This window comes from Sminthopsis crassicaudata, chromosome 4 (genome assembly GCF_048593235.1).
Source record: "Sminthopsis crassicaudata isolate SCR6 chromosome 4, ASM4859323v1, whole genome shotgun sequence".
Lineage (NCBI taxonomy): Eukaryota > Metazoa > Chordata > Mammalia > Dasyuromorphia > Dasyuridae > Sminthopsis > Sminthopsis crassicaudata.
This window is the reverse complement of record NC_133620.1, coordinates 258,481,283-258,505,113: the sequence shown is the minus strand read 5'-3', so window position 1 is coordinate 258,505,113 and position 23,831 is coordinate 258,481,283. Positions and strand designations below refer to the sequence as shown.

Here is a 23,831-nt window from a genome sequence, read left to right as displayed (position 1 = left end):
GGTCATCATGAATCTCTAGTTATTCCACAAAAAAGAAAATATATCCTGAATTGACTCCTACCTTTGGGGTGCTCATCACAGGGGCCTGAGGTGAGGCCACCTGACCCGCAGGGCTTGACATTGAAGTTGATCTATTAGGGGAAGCTCCTCTGGATGATGGTCGTGATCTCCTCCCTCTGGGTCGGAAAGCTGCCATAGCTGTCTGACCAGCAGCACCATCTGCTAAAATGAACTTTTCACGGAGTTCCATGTTTGTTCTTCCTTTAGCTAAAGTACACATGTAGGAGAAAAAAAGACATTTAACTGAAAAGGAGAAACACAATGAGCCCAATGATCAACATATTTTAAGAAAATTCTTTTGTGCCATGCTAGCTCCAACTCAGCTCAACAAAAAGTCAAATGCATCACTCTATAATGCATTCGTTTTGGACATAGGCAAGTACAAAAGGAGAGCGTGCTTATTCTAACACTTCACACCAGCAAAAATAACTTACTACTTAAGAGTCAGCATGAAAATGGAAAGCCCACATGCTAAAATATCTTTAATCCATCAGTCACTGATGCGTAGATTTCATTACCTGTTTCACCACACTTGAATGGCTAGCACATTAGTCAGGGATTGTCTTGCATGTACCAAATAGGGTAAGAAAATTGCCAGGAGGTTTAAAAATATTTAATTTACCCCACAATATTACAAAATAATGAGAGATGGCTTGTCAATTGAAACCACCACATAAAATTAAGTTATAAGTTTTTCCACATTCAGATAAAAGAGCAAATATTTTCATTTGGCACCTTGAAAAAGTAAGCTTTATCAACATGCAATAATATCACACCCAAATTTCAACAAAATAATCAGTGGTGCACCATTTATACAAACACATATGCACACAGAAAACATTCCACAAAAACTAGATGAGCAACACGTTAGCACCATATTTGATCAGTGTAGATGATCATAGATGATCATTGTATTTGTAACACACCTTTAGCGTGTCAAATTTTTGGATATTGAACTTGAAAGCACCAGCCCAGTTGGATATGTGTTAAGCCATACACAATGAATGAAGCATGTTATTTTTTTTAAAAAATGATCAAAGCAAGAATGTGAAAGAAGAAAAGAGAAAAAGAGAGGGGAGAGGCAAAGGGAGAGGTTGCCAACCTATAGTAGGCTGAGTAGTAGTAATTGAAGAGTTTGATTCGGACCGTAACATTTTACTCCCATGATGATGAACTAGAAAAAATGACATAGGATACCAATCACATTAAAGAATCTCATTAGCAGGAGAAGAAAACAAGTATAGCAGTTTAATATGCAAAGAAGTTCTACTTCTGGGCTGTTAGGATACATTCTAGAATAAGAGCTGTCTTAGTTAAAAAAAAAAAAAAAATTGTTTCCCTTTGAGAGAAAAAGAATTACCTGCAGTTACTCTACGACTGGTTTCCTAATAATCAATACCATATAAAATGTAATATATGTTAAAAGTTGGTTTTTGTAACAGGGACCACATTAATCTGAATTAAAGACAGAAGAAAGAGGGAGTAAGAGTAAAAAAGAAGGAATAAATAACTTATTCACAACTATCTCAATTTTACTTTATTCCCTGTGCTTGCATAATTTTTTCCTTAAGTGAGTTCCTATTTTAATTGAATTTAGGCTGCAAAGGATTTTACACACATGAATTAACAAACATATACTATTTTAAGTATCTCTAATTGGTGAAGATTAGGTACTGCTAGCAACAGGTTTCAAACCTAGGATTTAATTAAAATTAAGATTTTAAAAATAATTGGCAGTATTTTTTCCATTACTGAATTTTGATGAATTTTTTGTAAGAAGCCAAATTTTTTTTTCTAGTTAGCATATTTTATTCATATTGAAAATTTCTGAAGGGGTGAGGAAATAGTGTCTCTTCATAAACATCTATACTAACACTTTACTGCCTTCCTGTTGTGTGGTTAGCCATAAGAGGTCAAAAAGATGGAAAGAGTATGGTTTACATGACTGCCATGAGTTCTTTTGAGAACTTTAGGCTAACAAAGAAAGACCAATGGGAACATTCACTATTGGAATCAATAAACAATTTAAGCTATCCCCACAAAATACTTCATATAATTTTAAAAGTAACAATAATTTTTGTAAGCTTTCATTGTCTATTACATGAGTATTGCCTTACCCCTACAAGGATCATTTTTCACTAAGAACTCATCAAGTGCCATCCATCCACCTCCAACACGAACCATCACAGTACTTCGCAAGATGCGAACAAGACGAAGTTGTTGGGAATCACCAAACTGTGCAAGTTAAAAAAAAAAAAAAAAAAAAAAAATATGGTTTTTAATAGTACCTCTCATTTAAAACATGATATTTAGGCTCCAATAGCTTAAGCAACCAAGTTCAATTTCTTGTTTTAATTCACAATTATTAGTAAAATCTCAGAAAATGATTTGCATAATAAATGATCTGCATTAGAAGTTTGCTGCATGCTTATTTAGATGACAGGGAAAGCATAGCAAAAGAAAAAAAGTTACAAAGAATCATTTTGCTTCTTGAAGATTATTTCCTTTCTCATTATAGGAAGCCATTAATAAGAAAATAATTTTTTAGAAAATATTTAGTCATCATTTCTAGAGGTTGAAGCAGCCATGAAAATAAGCTCTAACCCATGTTCTCTGAATTTAAGAGAAGAAAGAATTGTCCTAAAAGAAATATGGACTGAATAAAAAAAATTGATATCCTCTGCCTTTTCTTTCCAATCTGATTACAAAGTTAAATTTTCCCCATATATTTCTATATAAAACTATTTTTTTCATTCTTTTTCATCTTTTTTATCTAGTGAGCATCTTGAGAAGATAATGGTAAAATCATTAATGGTAAATATAGGTTGGGGTGGGGAGAGCAATTACTTTTTTTTTTTTTTTTTTTTTGCTGAGGCAATTGGGTTTAAGTGACTTGCCCAGGGTCACACAGCTAGGAAGTATTAAATATCTTAGACCAGATTTGAACTCAGATCTTCCTGACTTCAGGGCCAGTACTCTCTCTACTGTACCATTTAGCTGTCTGATAATTACTATTTTTTGAACTAATTTTCAAGACTGGATTAACATATAATCAAAAGGGTTTTATTCTAACATAAAGGGATGATAACCAGAATTTGCATATTACTTTATGGTCTCCAAAGCACCTTAGATGTATTACCTTATTTTTTTCTCATACCAACCCTTGCAAAGTAGATGCTATTGGTCCCATTTTTAAAATGAGGAATAAAGTAGTTAACATGACTTCATTAGGTCATGCAGCTGGTGACTAATTCAAACTCAGATCTTGACTCCCAATTTTATACTCTATTCACAATATACCTAGCTGGCCTATATATTGACAATTTTCGTGTGCTCTTCCAACATATATTTATACTAGGCCATGTTATAAATCTTCTGAAGTTGCTCATAAGTAATATTCACTCATTACGCCTTAGTAATGGTTTGATGACGTTAAATCTGTTTCTAAACTCCCATGCCAAACTGCATAGGTATCTTTCCAGCAAAGCTCATTACAAATTGAAGAACTAAATAAACTGAACTAGTTACAATCAATCAAATGAAATACATTTGAAATGTATTTGATGTATTTGAGAAGTATGGATAGCTCATGATAGATAAATTAGGAAACATTGTCTTCAAAAGAGAAAAATCCCAACAACTTTTTATCTTTTAATTTCAAATTGAAATAGGCCTCAAAGCAAAATTCAAACAGATCTCATTTCAAATTCTGAAGGTTATCACAAGTATGTACAAAACTCCAGGTCAGGGTAAAGTGCCTTTAACCTTCTAATAGTTTCAATTTTTTTGCTGCTGAAACCATTTTTTTTAAAAATTAAATTAAATTTTTAAAATAATACTTCTAAAGTATGTGATCCTGAAATGTAAATTAATATTAAAAGCAAGAACACACATTTATTTTTTGTTAGAAGACCTTCAGTGCTAATAAGCAAAGGATAAGAAGGGGAGAAAAGGAATACTACCTTGGGGAACCAGATAACATGAAGGCTTTTTGGTCCATAAGTTATAATCAAATCAAGCATTTTGGGAGAAGCATAAAATAAAAATAATTTATAGGCAAGACATTCAATTCTTACTAAAGAATTGGGTTCTTCCTTTGTTTAGCATCCTCCCCAACTTTGTTTCTTTCATTTCCTCTAGAAATATTACTTGCCAGATACTAAGTCTAGGACAAAGAATTAAGATCTTCTTTAAAACATGTTACTTTTACTCATTATTGTTTTGTCAGTATAGTTGCTGCTGAACATTATGACAGGAATGTCTTTCTCTTATGTAATGAAATATTAACCTTCAGAAATACCTGTTCTTTACTGATCAAAGCAATTGAGACAAAGAAGGTATCTAATGTTAATTATGGATTAAATATATCTATTAAAAGTTCATCAGATAAATTTTAAATAATTTATTTCATCTGCCATAAGAGGAAAGTATAAGTAGTTTCATAGTTGAAATGGAAAGCATTATTAAATCTAAATGACTAAAGAGTATCTCATGCACTATTTATACTGTGGCTATAGACACAATATTATCATGCTTTCCACAATACAGAGTGAAAAACTACTCATTTCATTTATCTTTTCACTGGTTCTAGAATTACTTGAGTTGTTATTCTATATCACTTAATTTTTTAACATATAAACTAAAACAAATATAAAGCTACAAACTATTTCTTTGGCATAGACACATCTATTTTAATTGTTGATATGAATTTCAAGGAAATTAATTTGATGACTCCAATAAATATGGTATTACTCCAAACCTATAGTGAGTTTAAGAGAAATACAGCCATTGGGTAAAAACAAATTACCACTTTGGCATAGATGGAAAATAGCAGTATTATACATAAAACTGCATATGTTTTGTTAGGTGTTTTCAAGGATTTTTATTTTTCTGCAGTGTTCATACCAATTGATGTTCACCCTTTGCTAATTCCTAAATTTCATATTTTAAAGATTTCTAAAATTAATAAACATGCCCATAAGATATATGAATAATAGAATTAATGAAAAAAGCCACAAGTTATGTTGGGAAACTAAAAATGTGCCAAATAGCTGATTTATTATCTGGTTCCCTTAAAAGTAATCTCCTGACTGAGACAAAAGGGATCCCAGTTCAGAGATCCTTTGAGTAGTTACAAAAACACCACAGCTAATCGACAACATGGGGAAAGATGAGCCATGGCAAGCTTTAATGACTATGGATTAAAAAAAATATAAAACACTATTGGGAACTCAAGAATACATTTCACTGGTTTATACCTGATTTCCCAGGAAGAACTGATAAATGAAAAATGGAAGAAAGACACAATTAGTTTAATAATAAACTTACTACATAACTCCAAAAAGAACATAAATACACTGTCACACTCTAGGTTTCTAAATATTGTATCTAGCTTAGATCTAGGTGGATGGATATCATTGTCCAAATATTAAATTTGAATTAATGTTGAATTCTTCTCCATCAGTATTCTTTAAATTTTAGCATTAATACATGTTCACAGTTTTACTTACAAAAATTATTGTGTTCTATGTAGAAGTTAACTATTTGGGAGAAAACCCAGCAAGTTTCTTTTCCAGCTACTAAATGAATATATACTCTACTTTTTAAAAGGGGAAGGGAAAGGAAAATGCATGATGATGACAGTATTCCTTAGTGGAATTATACAAAAAAGAGATGAGATTCTGAATGAATACAAAATATTTCTCAATCATTGATAAAAATTCTATTTCATTCATATATAAAATGAACCTATATTGTAATCATTTGTACGTTGTACACAATAATGCCTTTCATTTATATAGCACTATCAACAACATCTCATTAGTTTTATGAAGTAGGCCAAGTCAGTATGATTATTTCCATAGAGGAGGAAATTGGGGCTCAAATCATTCCACTTACTACAAAGCTAGTAAGTGGATGAACAGGAATTCCAACCAAGACCTGTCCTTTTCCCTATACCATATTGTCTCTATTAGATGATTCAAGAATGATTTTATGGATTTAACTTTGATTAGCTTTAATATGAAGTTGGGATACAAAAAATATGATAGAGGATTATTACATTGTGCAATATAAATCCTCTACTAAAGTTATATTCCAACACATCATCATGATGTGGAGGTGATCTTCTATTTTTAAAGGCTGCATTAGAGCTGAGTAAGTGACAGCAGTTCCTACTAGATTGCAATGGGTCTGGTAACAGACCAGAACTTGCTTTCTCAGGTAAGTCTTGTTACCAGAAGATTTCCTCCAGATGACAAAAATTCTGGACACAGAAAATCATGAAATTACCTGCTAAACTATCTTACTTCTTGATTGAGGAGGTACATACTCATACCACTGAAGTCATAAATATGTGAAATACAAAAGAATACCATAAATGAATGAATAATTATATATATGTATATATATAAATACACATATATATATACATATATTTATTATATATAATATATGGATACAAATATGAAGATAATATTGTAATGTTATAAAAATAAATATGTAAGATATTGGGAAAACATAGATCAACTGCTGATTACATTGATATCAAAGAACCAAGAACTCCTTTAGGGAAACTTACCCTGTATTTGTTATCTCCAATCTGTTCCACTTGAAATCGTTTTGCACATTTACATTTAGCTACCTGCCTTGTCACCTGCCAAAAACATGATTGAAACATCCATTTCAATGTCAACATTGAACTTTGGAGACTGAAAAAATTTTGGCACAATCATAAAACAAGTGAGCAAATAAAATGACAATGAATTGTGCAGGTGATATTGGCTGAATGCTGTACAGACAAAACCATATAGGATGGAAAGAGAATGAGTACCTCATCTTCAATTTTGTCTGCATCTGTCAGAGGCTTATAAGCATCCTTATTGGGATGAAGAGCTGCAACAAATTCATAATAGTCGATGTACCCATCACCATCTCTGTCAAAGATATCAGCAACTGCACTCATTTCCAGGCGACTGGTTGGGAATTCTATACACGAAAACACATACAATTAGAAATATGCTTCAAATTAATTTGCAATTTAATTTTGACACTCTCTACACTAGTAGGTAAGAGATTGATGGCCAAATTAGTGTTAAAAATCAGTTTTAACTTTTGTTGCATAAGGACAAGGATTGCTTCATTTTTGTCTTTGCATGCCTAGGACTATGATTGGCACCTACTAATCTAGTTAAACATTTAGAATTTTTGAAATTCAACTACCATAATTATCATAAATTCATACGTAGGTTTAATGAAAAAAATAAAAATTAGTTTAGTTGATATTCTTATTAAAATCATGTATACTTAATGAATTTTAAATAATAAGAATAATTCTTTCGAATTCCTGAATATCCATGATTTAGGCATTTCACTAACCCAAATGTTTACAGAAAATTAAATTATATAAATATGCTTGATTCAGAGATTGTAGATGCTATATTTTCAGACTTTCTGTTAATACTTACTTTAGTAGGTGTGATAGGAATAGATTCTAGCTTCTATTCCTGATTGATTGTAAAATATATTTATAAATTTGTTTACAAAAATTATTTTATACTGTTTGTAAGAAGATACTATTCATAAAAAGTGATTTTACTCAAGAACTGATTTTACTAGAAACTATAAAGGCAATAATTTTTAATAGTATAGGTACATAAAAATATTTTAATTCTATGTGTATTCTAAAGTACTATTTTAATAACAGCCTCACTTACTGGAAGAAAGAATTCCATCAATAAATTCTTGTCGTGTTATTTTTCCATCCTGATCTTTATCAATCCGTCTGAAGAAGTCCATTACTCGAGATTTCTTATGATTCATCCACCGCATGTATTTTTTACGCCAGATATCAAAATCAAAGTTGGCAAATTCTTTCAGCTACAGAAGGGAGAAATAATTTGATTCTTGTTTTCATATAAATAGTATGATTAATGCTTAATTGTATCTTTCATCCACTAATGAAGCTGACAGAATAGTCCTTTAGGAGAACTCTTTTAGTCTAGACACCATAGATATCGCTCATTTCAGAGAACAAAAATGCTCCTGAATATGTATTGTAAAATAAATTTCTACAAAGCTCATTGAACCTGCTCAATGAATTTTCTCCCTTTGTAAAATTGCCAATTTTTTTCTTACAAATTTTTTAAATCCCTCAAAATTCTTGATGATAATGTAATCAAAGTGGCAGTTGAACACTGTAATTTATATAGCAAGAGCACTTTGATTATTTAAAGTAAAAATTTCTACCTACCAAGTAGTTTTTTCATTTATTAGTTCTAAGACCTCTTCTCTATTGTTTAACCTTCTCCCATGCTTTCTCGGGATCACAGAATATTTTCTCCTACATAAAATTTCTGATTCCACACTCATAGTTCTCAGAACTATATATATCATCTCTCAACTCCTCCTAGGTCTAGTGACATCCAAAAAAAAAAAACAAAACAAAACTCTAGACTTGCAAGATATCTCAAAAATACACCTTTAAAACATATACTTTATAGACTAATAATTACAAAAAATCTGGGCTTTATTACAAATTAGTTCCAACATTATTATTTTTAAATGTTAAATTACATACATTAATTTCCTATAAAAATGAGGACTATTTTTAGGTTTTGAGAAAAAAACTACACACAAACATCTAGAACTTGTTCATCTCTGATGCAATAACACTAATCAGATGTTGGAATAATTTATGATGAAATGTAATAATTTTATGAGAAATGCAGTTAACTAACCTCCTCCAGTCTGTCCAAGGCATCATTAAGTTTTCTTCTTCTTTCCAAAGCCAGAAGCCAGACTTGCTGCCATTTACTCACTAATAAGTTTACCCTTGGATTCTTTGTTTCAATTTGTGTTTGTGATCCAGAAGGATACAAGCTTGATGTTGGGGAACGCTTCCCTGTGAAAAATTACAGTGCCAAAAGTTCTCAAAAGAAACTAATCATTATATTAAAACTTGACCCACTGCCTTCTAACCCAATGCTAAATTGACTCAATAGCTCAGCATTATTAGTAAAAATGTTCTTTTCTATTTGAGAGCTAAAATTAATGTTCTATAGTTTTATGTTTACTAAGGAAGTCCTTGATGTTTCTAACTGTGGAAGAATATTTTCATTCATTCATTCACTCACTCATTCATTTATTTATTTATTTATGTGCACACATGCATGAGCACATGTCTATGTATATATGTTTATGAAGGACCAAGTACAATGATATATATGCTTGATCAAAAATTTAAATGATCTAAAATGGCAACTTCCTTTACTATGTGGTCAAGCAACTGAATTTCCTAAATACCCCATCATCATTGTGAAAGACTTCAAAGAAAAGGTAAAAACCAGAAGGGTATTGCACAAACACTAAATCAAAAGAAGTTATATGAAGTGATTAGTTATGGTAGTAAAATGCAAGCCTAAGTGACAAAAGGTCAGTTAATGTTTGGGGTATTGTTTTATTTTTTTTTTTTTAATAAAATGTTTAAACAGTTGATTTAAAAAGTTAAAAAAGCCAACTTCAATTTCTAATGTGTTGATATTCAAGTCATTTTCTTAAATGACCCTTTGAGAAAACATAATAAATGCTTTCACTTTTTTCCCCCTGAGGCAATTGAGGTTAAGTGACTTGTCTAGGGTCATACAGCCAGACCATGTTAAGCATCTGAGGCCAGATTTGAGCTCAGGTCCTCCTGACTTCAGGGCCAGTGCTCTATCCACTGCCCCTATTTTGATTTCTTTTGAAAGAATAACATTCAAAAATCAGGCTAAATGATGAAATGTTCTATCTGCAAGTAACTGTGGGCAAGTTCTTTACTCTTTGGGCCTTAGTTTCCTTTATCTATGAAATAAGGTAACATTATTCAGTTTATTAAAGCATTTTTCAAAACTTAAAATATATACAAATGCTTTGCCTACTGTTATTATCATAATAATTGTGAATTATTATTATTTATCCACATCCATTTGTCATTACCACATCAAAATGGTCTTCCCCATGACAGGTAAAGGATGATAGCTAAATGAGTGAATCATATTATTCCCAATTGACAAAAAAGAACATCAGAGCCTGGGAAAGTTAACGGATATATTTGAGGTCACACAATTAATTGGTGATAGAACTAGAAGTAGAATCCACATATGGATTATAAAGTTTGCTCTCTTTCCACTATAAAGAAAAAAAAAAAAAAAGTATAGTTAGATGGCACAGTGGATAGAGTGGATAGTCTGTTATCAGGAAAACTCATTCTCCTGAGTTCAAACTTGACCTTAGACACTTACTAGCTTTGTGACCTTGAGGCAAGTCATTTAACTTTATTTTCTTCATCTGTAAAATGAGCTGGAGAAGGAAATACTACTCTATTTTTGCCAAAGAAAACCCCAAATGAGATCACAAATACTGGGAAGTGACTGAAAAGTCTAAACAACAACAAATAAAATGTCTAAATTATGTTTGTTTATTCTTAAAAGAGTATTTTCCTGTGAGCACTTTAGCAATATATTCTCATGTCTGATAACTGGAGAAAAGAAATAAAGGATTTGATAGAGAAATAATATGTAAATCTCATCACCTGTTAATCATTAATCAACATTAGCAAGTGGGCATACTTTAATCATCAAATAATCATTTTATATCATACTATAAGCTCCATTGTTATAAAAATTAACACACTAATTTACAAAGCATTAATTATTTCTGTTTGCAAATCAGTTATTTGGGAGTTTAGTTATTTTTTGGAAAGCCAGACCCTTAAGTTCTCAGGCCTATGCTTTTTCATGAAAACCTTTCATGATAGCCTACCTAACCAAATCATTAAAAAAAATAATTATCCTGTCTAATGACTAATTGTGCATTAATTCAAAAATTTACTTTACTGAATTGACCGATCTTACTTCATTAGAAACTAGTCATTTTTATTAGAGTGGGGAAAAGTTATTGTTCCAAATTATATCATTGCTTACTTCCTGCTCTCCCCTTATCTAGGACAGGAATATGTGATTGTAAAGGAGAGGGATCAGCTGCTCTTCGCTTGTAGGTCTTAGTAACCTTGTCCACATCAGGCTGTTTTCTGGTCATTTCCTCCATGAAAATCTGTAATAAAAATCAGCTACTTTAAGAATATACCAAAATAAACATAATAAAAAAAGGGTTACAAATAAAATATATAAAACTAGTTTTATTTATTATGCCACTGTTTCTAATTGAGAATTTTTAATTATCTGATCCTTGTAACAAATATCATGACATTCAGTTTTCTGCAAAATTTTAAAATATATATATATATATATCTATTATTTTAGTTTGTTTTTGGCCTAGTTCTATGACTTAATTGAAAAGAAGTGCTTCCTGAGAAGAAATCTTTATACCAAAGTAAGCAGGCATCTGCTCTGCAATTTATGACTTCATATAGTTACAGTTATCATATAATATTCTCTTAAGTTTTGCTAGGTGTCACGATCCCAAAGACATAAATTAAACAATCCTAGGCCTCAGGGATCTTACATTCTATTGCTCTGTTTGTTTGTTTGGAGGGAAATGGGAAATTGTCTTGGAGGGAGGGGTAATATGTATACATAGAGAGGTAAATTCTCTCTCTATTTTATATATATATATATATAAAAATATATATATAAACATTCATACACACAAATTGGATGAGACCTTATGGAAGAGATGACAATTGAACAGTGTTTTGAAGGAAGTTAGAGCTTCTACGATGTAGAGGTAAAAAGGGAGTATATTCTAGGATAAGGGAATACTCTCTGTGCAAAGGCACAGAGATTGAAGATCAGGTACAAGTATCAAGACATAGGCCAGTTGGAGAAGGACCACAGAGTATATGATAGATAAACAAAAACAAGTAAAAGCTTATGCCAATCACTTCAAGATTCCAAATAATGATCTCTAAGGCCTTAAAAATCATTATGTATTTCTGACTCTTTGGGTATTTGTCACATTTTCTTAAGATCTCTAAACAAGAAGGGTTGATAACAGTGAGATTCTACCTAACACTTACCTTAAATCCTTAGCTTTAGTCCAATAACATATAATAAAACTCAAAATTTAGTAAGTTATTCATTTTGCTGGGGAAATGAATGTGAATAATCACGTTTTTAAAGGTCCTACCTTTAAACCATGGAATATGTATTTCCCAGCCTATTTTCTTAATTCCCATCTAAGAGATGATTTTAATTGAGATGCCCTCAATTCTTGTTCCTTCCCAATGTCTGAACATGTCTAATATAAAGTTCATTTTTACCTGATGTTCTGCTATAAGGGTTTTCACCTCTTCAATCTCCTGGGGGAGGACTTCTTTGTCTTTCTCACTGAGTGTGGTCTCTGCCCATTGCAACCAATCCAACAAAGCTTCCAACAATTCCTGTTTAGCAATAAGACCAGCCAGGGCACTTGCCAATCTCTGTTGATGCTGCTTTGCCCATGCCAGGACCTATTATTGAAGAAGAGATCTGTTTCCTGAAGCTCTTTCAATTTGTAAAACAGCAATTTCATTCTTCCTAATGCAACAGTAATTATGTCCAAGAAGGTATTTATTTCAAATGTATTGATTAGCTATTTCTTGTGTTGTTTCATTATTCTTCTCTCCTGTCATTCAAACTCACCTCAGTGTAATTGCCTATTCAATGATTTAACACAAGGAATTTGAACCAACAAGTCTCTAGGGGATAGTAAGGCAGTAAATAAGACCTTCAGGAGGTCACAACCATCTATCATTCTTCAAAGTCCATTATATAGTCTTAAAGAATAATACTAAGGGAAAGTCTAGTACTCTTTTAAGATATACCCCAGCAAGTTAAGGCCTACAAAAATACCTGCTTTCTTTTACTTTCTAATTTAAATTCAAGGACCCATTTCATTAGAAGATCAGTACTGTCTACATAATATACACCAACTATGTAAACCTAATCTGCAAATTTAGTCATCCCAGATACAAAAATATTTTCCCTTTTTGTATATTAATAAATTCACCATAATTGAGTTAATACTGAATTTTCTCTTTTACTTAACCCAATTAATATAGGCCCAAGAATGGAATACATATGGATTCACAGAATCAACAGGAATTCTATTTTAACAAAATGAATCATGAAGGGTCATAATTGATTAAGATGTCTGCCAGGTCAATTGTAGATATCACTAACTCCATACCACCTCTTCCTTCCCCAACCAAAATAAACTTTACACCTCTTATTATTTTTCCAGCAATTATTAACTGCATTTTAATTGGTGACTAGTCCTCTAATTTATAACAAGTTGACAAGTATTATATTGATTATGTGTGCAATACTGACCTCCTCAAACCTGGCTCTAATGATCGTAATCCAATGCTTGATGGTGGTAATGGAATCGGGGTGACATATGGCCAGAAACAGCTTCTCCCATACCTGTTTGCCTTATTTAGCTCAGCTCTTTTCTCTTCCAGTTTCCTCATGAATTCCTAGAATAGAAAAAAATATTTCAATTAGTCATTGGCACTAGTTGAAAAGAAATTGAGAAAAAATATTCTTTTGTTTTTTTAATCATATTGATTCGAGCATGTTTTTATAAAAAATCCAGTGGTTCATTTGGAGTTTTGAATTGTTCACATTGCCAGAAAAAAAATAATGAAGTCACATCTAATTTTGGATTAAAAATAGTAGAGAATGATTTGAAGATGAAATCTAGCTTACATTTTTCAACAAAAATTAATTTGGGAGTACTATCTATGAAATGGATATATTCCAATGTTACATATTTGTCAGAATCATCATAATCAGAGAGAGAAGTAGTAAATAGAAAATTCAGAACTGACTCCAGAATATTAGACAAGATTGTAATCATATTTTAAAAGAAATAGATATTAATAAGGAAATAAAAATCTATGAATCTTGAAGCAAAGAGAATAGAAGTTAGAGGAAGTATAAAACAGTAAGATTGGAGGTGGAAGCATGCTAGCCACAGACCTGTTCTGTAACAGGCCACAAGTCAAGTCTTGTAAGACTGGAAAGAAATTCCTTGGCCCCTCACAGTTCCCAAGACAAGGCATTCTCAGACAGACATGCCCCATGAGCATTCTTTAAACTCTATCTCCCAAGTCATGCTAAAAAAAATTATCTTCAGTTTATCTTCAAGGTCAACTAAATAGGTCTATAGTGGTTTTAGTTCCCCCTTTATACATTTCCACTACCACCCTAGCACTACAAAACCATGTGTTAGGTTTTTAATAAGGTTAGAGGAAAAGTTTTTCAATTCCAGTAACATTCACTAAGTACCAAACAATCCGAAAAATCCTCTAAGAGATTTTTATTCCATAACTAGAGAGAAAAGGCTTAAAATTTGAATGCTTTTGTGAAATAATAGTGGGGACTTACAGTCAACAGATCAGTAAGAGCAGATGAAATAGAGCCTTGAAGAGGATACTGCTACAGAATGAGGATAGTTACACAGAAAGAGGAAGGTCAGGAGAGATGAAAAAATTAATGAATTCTTAACATTAATACTGGTTCAACCTTGTTCTAAAATGTTTGAACCTAAAAAGGGACTAGGAAAAACATAAACCAAGTTATTTTTGTCCTTTTGCTAAAATCAAGCAATAGCGCTGATTTATGAGGGTTTCTATAGGCAGCCAGTAACCCCCAACTCTAATACAGTTAAGACTCCAAATGAAGATTGTAGGTAAGACTGATTTTACTACTTCATCATAGTCTGCTGCACACATAGTTTACTATAAGTAACACAGGATAATAGATGAAGTCAGTTTTGAGGTCAGAAAGACAGTATAATAGACAAAAGCCAGTCAGGTCTCTGGGCAAACACAACACCTGCTGATGTGCTCTGATAGAAGGCAGAGGGTTTTTTTTTTTCTATTGGAGTTTTCTGCATTGATAAAACTAAAAGCCTTGACCCACATCTCCCCAATCTTCTCAACAAAACAAAGCAAATAAAACAAAAACTCATAGTCCATCAGTTGACAAGTCCTGCTATGTGCCAGGACTGAGCTACGAAAAAGGACACAAAGAAGTGCAAAAACTATCCTTGCTTTTAAAGAGGAAGAGAAGTAAGTGGCACTATACTAAGGTGGTATACAAATGTTATACCACTTCATCCTCACAACAATCCTAGGAGGTAGATGCTATTACATGCATTTTGGAATTAGGAAAATTGAGGTAGGATTTGAACTCAGGCCTTTCCTTGTTTCTAAGCCTGTTGCTCTCTCCATCCATCATGCTACCTAAAGGCCTAGAAGCTCACATTTCTAATGGGACAGACAACATGCAAATGGATGAGATAAATATAGTAGAAGGTAACTGAAAGAGAAGGCATGTAGGAGTTGGAAAAGCTTCCTCCATAAGGTGGAACTTGGGCTAAATCTCGAAAGAGTTTGCAAGGAAACCTGGGAGCAAAGGCAAAAGAGGGCGAACATTTCAAGCAAAGGGTCAGATAACAACTTAAAGCATCTAGAAAAAAAGTTAGGATAGCACATATGAGGCACAGCATGGCCAGTTTGATGGGACCATAGAATGTACAAAGGAAAATACTGTAGATTAAACTTGGAAAGGAGGTTGGGACTAATTCTGAAGGTAGGGCTTTAAATTCCAAACAGTAGTTTATATTTGATCTTAGAGGCAATAAAGGGCCTTTAGAGCTAATTGAGGAAGGTAATAACTGAGACAGATTTGAGCTTTTGGAAAATTGCTTTAGCAATAGCATAATGAAAGCTCTGGCAAGTCAGTCACCAAGCAGAAAAGACTTTGAACATAAGCTCTGTAAATCTGTCATATGAAGTCCAATTAAGAAAAAAGAAATCAGAAAGGCTATTCACCAGAAAGTTGGCTACCAGTGATAAATTTAGGTTATGGGACTTGGGGTGGGAAGTTCATATTTTATAAAGTTGTGTATTCTTTGTCAGTGGGTAGGAATTTCAATATCAACAACATCATGAAACTTTTTAAAGTATTACAACTGACTTTCTCCTTTAATCATCATCTCATAAATCTAATATAGACAAATAATTTGTGGTTAAGAAAGTTATTGTGTTACCACAAAGAAAAAGAATGCTACAAAAGATGGGCAAAGAGTCAACAAAATATCACTTTTGGTCAGTTGCTGTCAATTTCAACTTTTCAAAATTACATAAAAAGAATTAAACTTTTCAACTACTTAAAAACACTATTAAGTTTGATATTCAAATTATTTCATTAAAGATATAATTTTTATTTCTCCTAATAGAAAGGTTTCGGGTTCTTCTGAGAATGCTAATCTAGTCTAAAGTATCCTTTGAAGTAAGGGCATCTGAATTCAGTTAAAACTTCAAAGGACGTTTTAAAGTAACTCAGCACTCTCAGAACCACCATAGGAAGTCACATAACTACTCTGCCTACTCAACACACATTCTCCAAGGACATCCTAGATCTGCTGTTCAGTAAACTCAGTCTCTAGGAGCTGCTTTGAGGTTTGCTGAAATAAGAAAAAACGCCTTATGGTTGGAGGCCCCATGAATATTTACTAAGTCATCTGAGGTTTACTGAATCATTTATTGAGTCATCCACACTAATGCAAAACAAAGAAAACTCCAAAACTCAAACTATATGGATTCCTCTCTAAAGACCTCACTAGTCCTCCTAACCCTATCCCCCTGTACCCACAAACATATCAAATCTTGCTATATAAAGAAGCTAAAAAGCCCAAATCTCCTGAATTGTCTCCAATATGGGCGTATAGTAATGTTTGATATAAAAGTCCATTTTCTCACTAAACACCATCAATGGGCCTGCCAATGGATTCTCCAGATAGAGAAAACTTCCAAGAGGAAGCTCCCTTCTAATTTGAATCAGCATCAGTACTTTAAGACTAGAGTGAGTACACCATATTCAGGAATTCTTCTAGACACACACACACACACACACACACACACACACACACACACACACACACACCCTGGTCCTGCTGCAACCAAATATAAATAAGAGCTTCTAAAAATTCACTGGACTTCTATGAGGCACTGATTTATTTCTATCCACTCTGAGGTCCCTTCTATTGTATTTCCTCTAAGAAGGCATAGTTGCTTTACTTCTCACACTATGAGCTGTGTTCTTGTCTGGTGGTATTGTCTCCTACTCATAACAGTTTTTTTTCCTTTACAAGCAAGAGCCGTTGTCCAGTGTTGGGACTACCAGTCTTGATAATCACCTCTATCAACCATGATAAAGCTAAAGAAACATAGAAATCAATGGTAAAGACTGTTCAAAAGCCTGTGCCTCCAGTGTGAGACCTGCCCCCTCCTCTCTGAAGCCTGAAATGTGACTAGGAGCTAGCCCAGCTGCACAAGTTCCCCAAGTTCTTCCCCTTGAATAGATAACTGGCATCTAAGATATGACTGTTGCCCATTCATTGTATTTCACCATGGGATGACAAACCTTACTCAAACTGTATTGAGTTACCTAAAGATCGATGTATACCATCACAGTTTCTTCTAAACTTCATTTCCAGAACATTGAAATCTGAATGCTTTCCATTAATATTTTTTGATGGTTCTAATAGTCTAGCATCTCATTTCTTTAAATGACAGCTTATAAATCCTTATCTTCTTTTACTGTCAACAAAGTAACACACTTCACTGTTAAAGGCTTAGAAGGAATGTCAACAATAGTGGCACATTAGTTAATGTGAGAAGCCATTGTATTGATGATATATTCCTGCTATTATTACAATTAATGATGTTTCCTACATGACCTTTAAGGATAAGATTGTGTTGAAAACTATCTGAGCTAATAAATGCTGTCATCAGCAGTATATGTCTTATTTACATTGAGAATTCCTCAGTTTTACAGTCAAAGGTGAAAAAGCCATCTGTTGAGAGACATGTAGACGATTCTTTTTAGGGAACTGGCAAACTCCATTAATTTTTGCTGAAAATAATAAAGTCTGAAAATTCACAGGCATTCTTTCTTTTAGTAGGATCAAGTAAGTAGCTAGTATGTCTAGTGATGCAATTATTTCCTTGTATTACTAATGCCAAAATTCAATCAATTTTACTTTTTATATTCCTATTTATAAAATTTTAAATGTTCCACACACAAGATGAAGAAAGTTCATTTTTAAAGAGAATTATAAGTCCACTAAAATAAAAAAAAATTAATGGCCAGGTTTTTAGAAAATTTGCTTTCGTAAACATAAAAAATATTTGTAAAGTATCGGCTGTTCTGACTTGGAAAAAAACCTTCCAAGGTGATTTAATACAAAAGTCTACAATAAAAACAACCTGCTTGCAAAAATACAATTCATGCTCTCTTTAAGAAGTAAGGAACAGGTTCCACAGCAATTAACAATGTTAATTGCCTACTGGGTACAAAGGTTCTATGCTATAAAGACAAAAATGAAATAGTTTCTGCCCTCAAGCAGGTTTTATCTTGCTAAACAGAATGAAAATAATGCACTGGGAACTATAAAGAAGAGGAAGAATGCAAGAAAAACTGCAGAAACAGATATAATGGTGTCAGGCATCTGATTTGATATAGGAGTAAGGATGAAGAAAAAGTCAAAAATACTTAGGAGGTTATGAATATTAACAAATTAGTTTGGATGCTAATATCAGTAGAAATAGAAAAGTTATATGGAAGAGCAAGTTTTGAGGAAATTTAAAAAATTCATCATTTGTATTTTGAACTTTTAATGTTTAAGAAAATCATCCAGAGTAAGGTCTGGAAATATAGTGAGAGTTAAATGAGAAAAACTTATTGAGATACTTAAATTGATGTAAATTGTTGGCAGAAATAAAGATTTTGAAGTCTCACTATTGAAAGTATGGGAATGGATGAGACTGCCAAGTTAGGGAACACTGAAAGAAAAAAAATAAATGGTCCAAAGATAGATCTCTGATAGATGGAAAAAGCATGAGAATCTAATAAAGAAGACAGGTAGTAGTCAGAAAAGCAGTCTGAAAGTAGTCAGAAAAACTAAAATCAGCAATGTAAGAGTTAACAGTCAAAAAAAGCAGAGGAGAGGTTAGTGAAGAGGGGAGTAGTCAACTGCCAAATGATTAAAAAGAATACCCCCCCCAAAAAAAGCCACAGAATTTGTAACAGTCATGAATGATCTGGAAATGAGCAGATTCATTAGTAACATGTGGGAAAAAGAAGTCAAACTGCAAAGGATTAAGAAATAAAAGGTGTGAAGAATTGTGGGCAAAAATCTATTAGTTTTAGTTAGCTGGCAATGTAGAGGAGAAACATAGAAGGGTGAAGGGGAAACAGGATCTAGATTTGTTTTTATGCTATCATAGAGAGGAAAGATGCTATTATGTGGACCATTAGCAGATGCCACACAAGCAATTGCAGATGGAGGCTCAACAAAAATCAAATTCAAAAAGTCTCCACTGGGAATGGGCCTGGGTTATTAAATGGATCTTCTGGCTTCTTTGTCTTGCATGTGGATATTTTTTGCATTTTTTATATAAGAACACAAACACTATTTGGGTGAACCCAAAGTACCTGAATTTTTAACTTTCATTTCAAAATCAAAAATAATGATGAAAATGGTTATTCCAAAACAATGACATTTTGCTTCATCCGACAATAATACTTTATTTACCCAGTTAAATTTTACTTGGCATCAGTTTCTCACTCACTTTATGCTGATCAATGAGGTTCCGGAGAGCTTCTTCATCATCTGGGAGCAGACCATGGAACCGAAGTGTCTGCTCAGCCTCAGCCAACCATTCCAGCAGAACATGCACTACAGAGTGAAATTCTTCTGCCTAACATTTCACATATGTGAGGAAAAAAATATATTAAATATGATTCATAAAGGAAAATCTGACAGAAACGTTGAATCAGAAGATATTTTCCCCAATATAAAACTAGCTTTAGCTTTAGATTAATTGTATGTATGTATCGACTTTCCATTATAAAAGTAAGTGATCTATGGTGATGTATTTTCATAACTGTAAAAAGAGATCAAATGTATGTTTGCAGTCTATAGGAAGACTTTCAGTTGATAGAAAGCTTACTATGTCATCCATTCAAGTTGAAAAATCATGCAAGGGCTACCTTTGATCTAAGATCTAACAGATCCCCTTTAAAAGCACCATTAGTTCCTAGCAAAAAAAAAAAATTGAATGATGCTATAATAACTTTGTAAATTACTAATCCCTTCTTCAGACTATTTGTTCTTTAAAAATTCCCCAACAACATCTATCTCTAAGACAATAAAACATTCTAGTATTCTTTTTTTGACAATTAAGAAAAATAAAATGTTTACCTGCCGTAAAGCTTCTTCTAATCGCGTCTGTTTTGATACTGATAATGCACATACAGTCTCCCACCGAGTACTTAATTCCTGCATTTGGACTTTAACCCAAGAGGAGTCATCACGGCTTCCTTCAATGAGTTCCCGAGCTGACCGTTTCAGAGCCTGCACACTGCTCGTCCTTTTCCCCAGCTCTTTCTGGAAGACCTACCGACCACCAAAACTTCATAAATAAATCTTCACAAACAATCCTTTCTAAAAGGCACAATTTTCTGATAGAGATTTTTCAGACTTCATAGCTGAACAAACATCATTCTTAGTTCCTTTATCAGTCTCCTCAGAGAGGAGGAAGACTCTCTCTTCTCACCTCTGCTTCTTAGACTCTCTGGATTCCTTCCAGCCTCAGTTCATTGGACAATCTTATGCAAGAGATCTTTCTCCATACCTGCGGCTGCTAGCAAATGCTCCTCTAAGACTAACTTCTATCAACTTTGTAAGTATTTTGTACATTCTCATTTGCATCCATGTTATCCCCTCTCTAATAGAAGGTAAACTACTAAAAAGCAGAGATTTTCTTTAAAAAAAAATCCCTAACATATTGCACAAAATAAACATTTAATAAATATTTTAATTGTTTAATTGGCAGTATGATCTTTACTTTAAAAACAGATAAAATAGATTTTATTCAATACTATCCACTACTTCAATTTAATACAATTTAACAAATGTATCTGTTTGTAAAGATGATATTGCTAATCAAACAATTAAAATATGTTAGATGATTGAAAAAGCAATAAGGTAGCATACTGAACTTATTTTTCAGTCACCATCCTTCCTGAATTATCAAAAAGATAGTTCATTATCAACTTCAGTCAATGATTCTAAGAGAAATAACATAAGGGTTTGCTAATTTAAAGGCATATAAATTTCTTGTCCTACTACTTTTTTCTAATAGTTTAAAATATAGAGTTTGTGCTCGGTGATTTTTAAATCCCTCCCAATATCCCACATTTAAGTTGTATTACATTTTCCCCATAGATTTAGTGATTCACAATCTAAACATATTCAAATTTCTTGCACTAATATCCAAGCATTAATATGATCATTATAATAACAATAACACATTTTTAGAGCATTTGAAAGCTTATTAAATGTTTTCTTCTCAGCAATTTAACAATGCTATTTATAGAAAAGATTATGATTGGTCTAATTCAAATTTTTTCCTCTTTCTACTATCAGAATAAGTAAATGAGATCATGGAAAGGTACACTAAAAAGGTAGCATGAGGAATTTGTCAATACCTTATGATTATCTATCAAATTCATCACTAAATCCATGTCTCCATGAACTGGCTGATCTTCTGCCAACTGAGGTTCAACTCTATATAGCCAATCAATAAGAGCCTGCAAAGCATCTGTGAATTGTCCAGAAAATAACAGAGCTTCTTCTAATTTGTTTTGCCTAAAAAAAAGTAAATGTAAATAGTTAATCATATTTTTAAGTAGTAAAACACAGATGAACTAACCTCTTAGAAACTTTAGTGGCCAAAGGGAAAGATAAATCCAAATTTTGATATAAACAAGAGAACACTTGAATACCAAAATCTGAAATGTAATTTTTTACATATCTTTCCAATATTGTTTTCTTTTTCTTAAACATTGACAAATTATTACTTTATAACTCTTGTTCAAAAAAAAATGTCAACACATGCACACACACACACACAAACACACAAGTTCTTTTAGCTCCAATTAACAGAGGCCTTCCCAGAAACCTGAATTTTCTTTCAAATACTGTGAACATTATTATTATGAAGTTTACCAAACAGATGTAAAAAATTGGGAGAAAGACAAAAAACTTGGAGAAGAAGAAATAGCAAAGTGAGTTTTCTCTTGGACTGTCATTCTTATGTGCCTATGACAACCCCAATGGAGCAACAGAGGCTTCTTTCTGTGTCTACTCTAAATAGCATCATTCCAACATTTCACTACTTTTGGTACTTAAGAAAGTACTTTCTCCACCTATTGAAATGTTGCTCTGTTCTTGGGGGAAAAAATTACTATTAAAGAAAGAAGTTAGTTGGTTCCTATTCAAATCTGCTTACTTTCCCCCTGAACCTCTCTCCTCTCCTTCATGCAACTTTTAAGATGAGAGATTCTTCACCAATAAGGGGAAATTCCAGTTTTTCTAAGTTATTTTTGGTGAATTTTGGAAAGCCTCCTAACTTTACCATATCCTTAGGTGTATATATATGCACACAAATACATACTGGAATGTACATATACACATATGTGTGACCAATCCCATCACAAAGTAATTTTAGCAATAATTTTAGATTATGTGAAATGATCTGATATTTATGCATTTGTTTTGTAGATACTTTTTATATACTTATATATGTATACATTGTGTCTCCCCAAGAGAAGGCAAGCTCTTTGAGAGCAAGGGCTGTTTGATTTTTGCCTTGTCTTGTCCTTGGTGCTTAGTACAGTGTCTAGCACCTTACAGGTAAAGCTTGATAAATACATATTTATTTATTCATGTGGAAAAACTTTTTTTTTTTGGTTGAGTGAGTGCAGCCTGGGAACAGAAAAACAAAAATTAAATAGTTCCTGCTGTCAGAAAGCTTATCTTCTGGGAAAATAGTACAAATGTAAGTATGTACAAAATATTTACTATATATAGATATATAGATATATCTATATCTATATCTATCTATCTATATATAGATAGATAGATATATATGAATGTGGATTACAGCATAATATTTTCACTTTTTTATTGTTTGCTTGCATTTTGTTTTCTTTCTCATTTTTTCCTTTTTTATTTGATTTTTTTCTCATGCAGCATGATAATTGTGGAAATATGTATAGAAGATTACACATGTTTAACATATATTGGATTACTTGCCATCTAGGGACGGGGGTAGGAAGAAGGAAGAAAAAATTTTGAAATACAAAGTTTTGCAACAGTAAATGTTGAAAATGATCTTTGCATATATTTTGAGAATGAAAAGCTTTAATCAAAAAAAAAATGAATCAGTCACATGGAAAATAATGCACATCAAGAAACAATAAAATAAAGTTTAAAAATGAAAAAAAAAAAGAATCATAAGATTTTGCAATCCATCCTTTAACTGAGATCTCCTAAGTGTGTTACCTAATAAAATGTGAACTCCTTGATGGCAGGGACTGTTATTTATTTGGCATCCCTAGGGCATACCACAGTATGTAGTGCTATGATTAGTTCTTTAATAGTTTATAATTTCTAGTTCCTTCATTCATTTAATCTAAATTACACTCAATTTGCTTTATTTAAGTTTTAAAAACTTTTTAAGGAACTCATTTTACCTTTCTACAGATTTCCCACATATGGTGTCCCATTTATCTCTGAGCTCACTTAACATATCATCCAGTTTCAAATTATCATCAGTCAAAGAGGTCTTCTCTTTCAGAGAACGCCCAGTTCTGTTTGTGGTGTCATAGACAGAGTGTTTTGCTCCAAGTGCTTTCTGGAACTCCTGAATA

General features: G+C 32.5%; 1 protein-coding gene across 1 annotated transcript in view; it reads right to left on the bottom strand.

Annotated features, from left to right (window-relative positions):
* Positions 1-23,831, bottom strand: part of DST (dystonin) — a 570,187-nt gene that overhangs the window by 7,529 nt on the left and 538,827 nt on the right. Inside the window, 16 exon segments of the mRNA XM_074310618.1 lie at positions 62-267; positions 1,163-1,234; positions 2,178-2,295; positions 5,319-5,336; positions 6,641-6,715; positions 6,893-7,047; positions 7,776-7,938; positions 8,799-8,962; positions 11,022-11,151; positions 12,320-12,508; positions 13,371-13,448; positions 13,451-13,516; positions 19,685-19,813; positions 20,317-20,511; positions 21,606-21,765; positions 23,655-23,824. Of these exon segments, the coding sequence (XP_074166719.1) occupies positions 62-267; positions 1,163-1,234; positions 2,178-2,295; positions 5,319-5,336; positions 6,641-6,715; positions 6,893-7,047; positions 7,776-7,938; positions 8,799-8,962; positions 11,022-11,151; positions 12,320-12,508; positions 13,371-13,448; positions 13,451-13,516; positions 19,685-19,813; positions 20,317-20,511; positions 21,606-21,765; positions 23,655-23,824 (2,088 nt within the window).